This window comes from Cicer arietinum, chromosome 1 (assembly GCF_000331145.2).
Source record: "Cicer arietinum cultivar CDC Frontier isolate Library 1 chromosome 1, Cicar.CDCFrontier_v2.0, whole genome shotgun sequence".
Lineage (NCBI taxonomy): Eukaryota > Viridiplantae > Streptophyta > Magnoliopsida > Fabales > Fabaceae > Cicer > Cicer arietinum.
The window spans coordinates 38,960,356-38,963,466 of record NC_021160.2 but is presented as its reverse complement, the minus strand read 5'-3'; the positions used below and the strand labels follow the sequence as shown (position 1 = coordinate 38,963,466).

Below are 3,111 nucleotides of genomic sequence, written 5' to 3'. Positions count from 1 at the left end.
TCTTTTGCATTTCTTGAATTTCCAAACTTCCCTTAGGGCACTGTTTGAGACTAAACTTGTCTCCCTTAGCAACTGGGGTGTCCCCTGGTTTGCAATCCTGTAACCCAAACCTTTTGAGAACCTTATCGATATAGCTCTTTTGTGACAATCCAAGAATACCTCGAGATCTGTCTCGGTGTATCTGAATTCCTAATACAAAAGAGGCGTCACCAAGATCTTTCATCTCAAAATGCTTTGATAGAAATTTCTTAGTTTCGTGCAACATGCCTATATCGTTAGTGGCAAGCAGTATGTCATCAACATACAAGACCAGGAAAATATGTCTGCTCCCACTGAACTTATGATACACACAATCATCAATTGTATTCATCTCAAAACCAAATGAGAGAATTACTTGATGAAATTTATGGTACCATTGACGAGAAGCTTGTTTTAGCCCATAAATGGATTTTCTTAGTTTGCACACCATATTCTTTGGGTCTCCCAACACAAAGTTTTCTGGCTGCACCATATAGATCGTCTCATCAATGTCGCCATTGAGAAAAGCTGTTTTTACATCCATTTGATGAAGCTCCAAATTAAAGTGAGCAACAAGAGCCATGATTATTCTTAAAGAGTCATTCGATGAAATCGGAGAGAAAGTCTCTTTATAATCAATCCCTTCCTTTTGAGTATAACCCTTAGCTACAAGACGTGCCTTATATCTCTCCACATTGCCATTGGAATCCCGCTTGGTTTTAAAAATCCATTTGCAACCAATGGGTTTCACTCCTTCAGGTAATGGGATAAGTTCCCAAACTGAATTGTCTTGCATAGACTTGTACTCCTCATTCATTGCTTCGATCCACTTATCTGAACGAGAATCTTGCATGGCTTGATGAAAGTTGACCGAGTCGTCTTCCGTCATGCCAACATTTTCCTCTACCTCATTGATAAACACTACATAATCATCTGAAATAACATTTTTCCTTTCTCTAGTGGATCTCCGCAATAGAGCTGGCTCTTGAGGCACTTGTTCTTGAGGATCTTGAATTTGATCTGGATTTTGTTCTTCTTGAACAACCAGATCATCTTGAGTTTGTTCAATAATGGGAAAGTCAATTGGTGGAAGAATCAGTTCTGGAATTGTTACCGATTCTTCCTCAAAGACAAAATCTTTAACCTTAATCTTCCCCCCAAACTCAATATCCTCAAAGAACGTTGTCGTTCCCGTCTCAAAAATTGTTCTCAAATTAGGATCATAAAATTTATAGCCCCTTGATTTTTCTGAGTACCCTATAAAATAGCTGCTAATTGTTCGGGGTTCAAATTTCTTTTCATTCGGCCTATAAGGCCTTGCCTCATCTGGACATCCCCAAACATGAAGGTGCTTCAGACTAGGCTTACGCCAATCCAAAGCTCATAAGGTGTTTTAGCCGCTGCCTTAGTTGGTACTCTATTAAGAATGTATGCTGCTATTTTTAATGCCTCTCCCCAGAGTGACTCTGGCAAGGTGGAATGACAAATCATACTCCTTACCATATCCTTAAGAGTCCTGTTTCGTCTTTCAGCTACACCATTCATGCTGAGTGATTCCGGCATAGTTTATTGTGGGACGATTCCACATTCCTCTAGGTATTTGGCAAATGGTCCCGGGCGTTGTTCACCTGAACCGTCATATCTGCCGTAGTATTCACCACCACGATCAGATTTGACCTTTTTAATTCTCTTATTAAGTTGATTCTCAACTTCTGCCTTAAAGGATTTGAACACGTCTATTGATTGGGATTTTTCGTCAATTAGGTAAAGGTAGGCATATCTAGAGTAATCGTCTATGAATGATATAAAATATTGTTGACCATTCCAAGAAGGAGTTGGAAATGTCCCACAGATGTCTGTCTGTATCAATTCTAAGACGTCTGTAGCTCTATATGCGCCTAATTTCTTATCTTTAGTCTGTTTTCCTTTAATGCATGCTACACAAACGTTAAAGTCTGTGAAGTCAATGGAATCTAAAATTCCATCTGACACAAGTCGTTCAACTCTGTTTTTAGAGATGTGACCTAGACTCTTGTGCCAAAGCACTCCTAAATTGAAATTGTCAATTTTCCGCTTAGTACCACGTGATTCCACATTCAAGGTTTCATTATAGTTAGCCACAGTTTCCAACAAATAAAGATTATCATAACCAGAAAGTAAACCGGTTCCAACAACATTCGAATTTAAAGACAAAGTAAATTCTTTATTCCCGAATGAACAATAATATCCTGATTTGTCCAAATAAGAAATAGAGACCAAATTCCGTCTAAATGACGGTACAACAAAAGTGTCTTTTAAATCCAAATAATGACCGGAACTTAATAATAATCTAAATTTTCCTATGGCTTCAACTTCTACCTTCTTCCCATCTCCTACATAGATCCATCTTTCAGTATCACTAGGCTTTCGGAAGTTCAGGCAACCCTGCATTGAAACACTGATGTTAGTAGTTGCACCAGAGTCTAACCACCAAGTGTTTCCAGGTACTGAAGCTAAATTAACCTCAGAACAGACCAAAGACAGAATCATACCTTTCTTAACACGCCAAGCGTGATATTTGGCACAATCCTTCTTCACGTGTCCAGAACTCCTGCAGAAGAAGCAGTTGTTATCCGTAGTCTGCTTCTTTTGTTCTGGACCCTTAGCAGCAGCTTTGTTCTTGGGCTCCTCAATTCTTTTCCTTTTGCCCTTGTCTTTAGAGATGCTAGTAAAGTGAGCACTTTCAGTCCTATCTTGCTTCAGCCTGTCCTCTTCTTGCACACATAATGAAATGAGCTCATTAAGAGTCCATTTCTCCTTTTGACAATTATAAGTCACCTTAAACTGACTGAATTGCGAAGGAAGAGACAGCAATACTAAATGAATGAGTAAGTCATCTGACAACTCAAGCTTTAGACCTTTAAGCTTAGAAGCAATGTTGGACATCATCATAATGTGCTCTCTTATATTTCCCTTGCCTTGATACTTCATGGAAATTAAATTCTGAAGCAAAGAACTTGTTTCAGCCTTATCACTTTTTACAAAGCGTTTTTCCATCTCAACAAGGAAATTTTTAGCTGTATCTATCTCATCCGAGACAGCACCTCTAAAGAC

General features: G+C 38.8%; 1 protein-coding gene across 1 annotated transcript; it reads right to left on the bottom strand.

The window, feature by feature from the left end:
- Positions 1-2,021: 2,021 nt before the first annotated feature.
- Positions 2,022-3,054, bottom strand: LOC140918916 (uncharacterized). The gene is made up of 2 exons (XM_073363913.1): positions 2,550-3,054; positions 2,022-2,442 (listed from the first exon to the last, which is right to left on the bottom strand). The coding sequence occupies exons 1-2, from the start codon at positions 3,052-3,054 to the stop codon at positions 2,417-2,419; spliced, it is 531 nt and encodes a 176-aa protein (XP_073220014.1). The 3' UTR covers positions 2,022-2,416.
- Between the last annotated feature and the right edge of the window lie 57 nt (positions 3,055-3,111).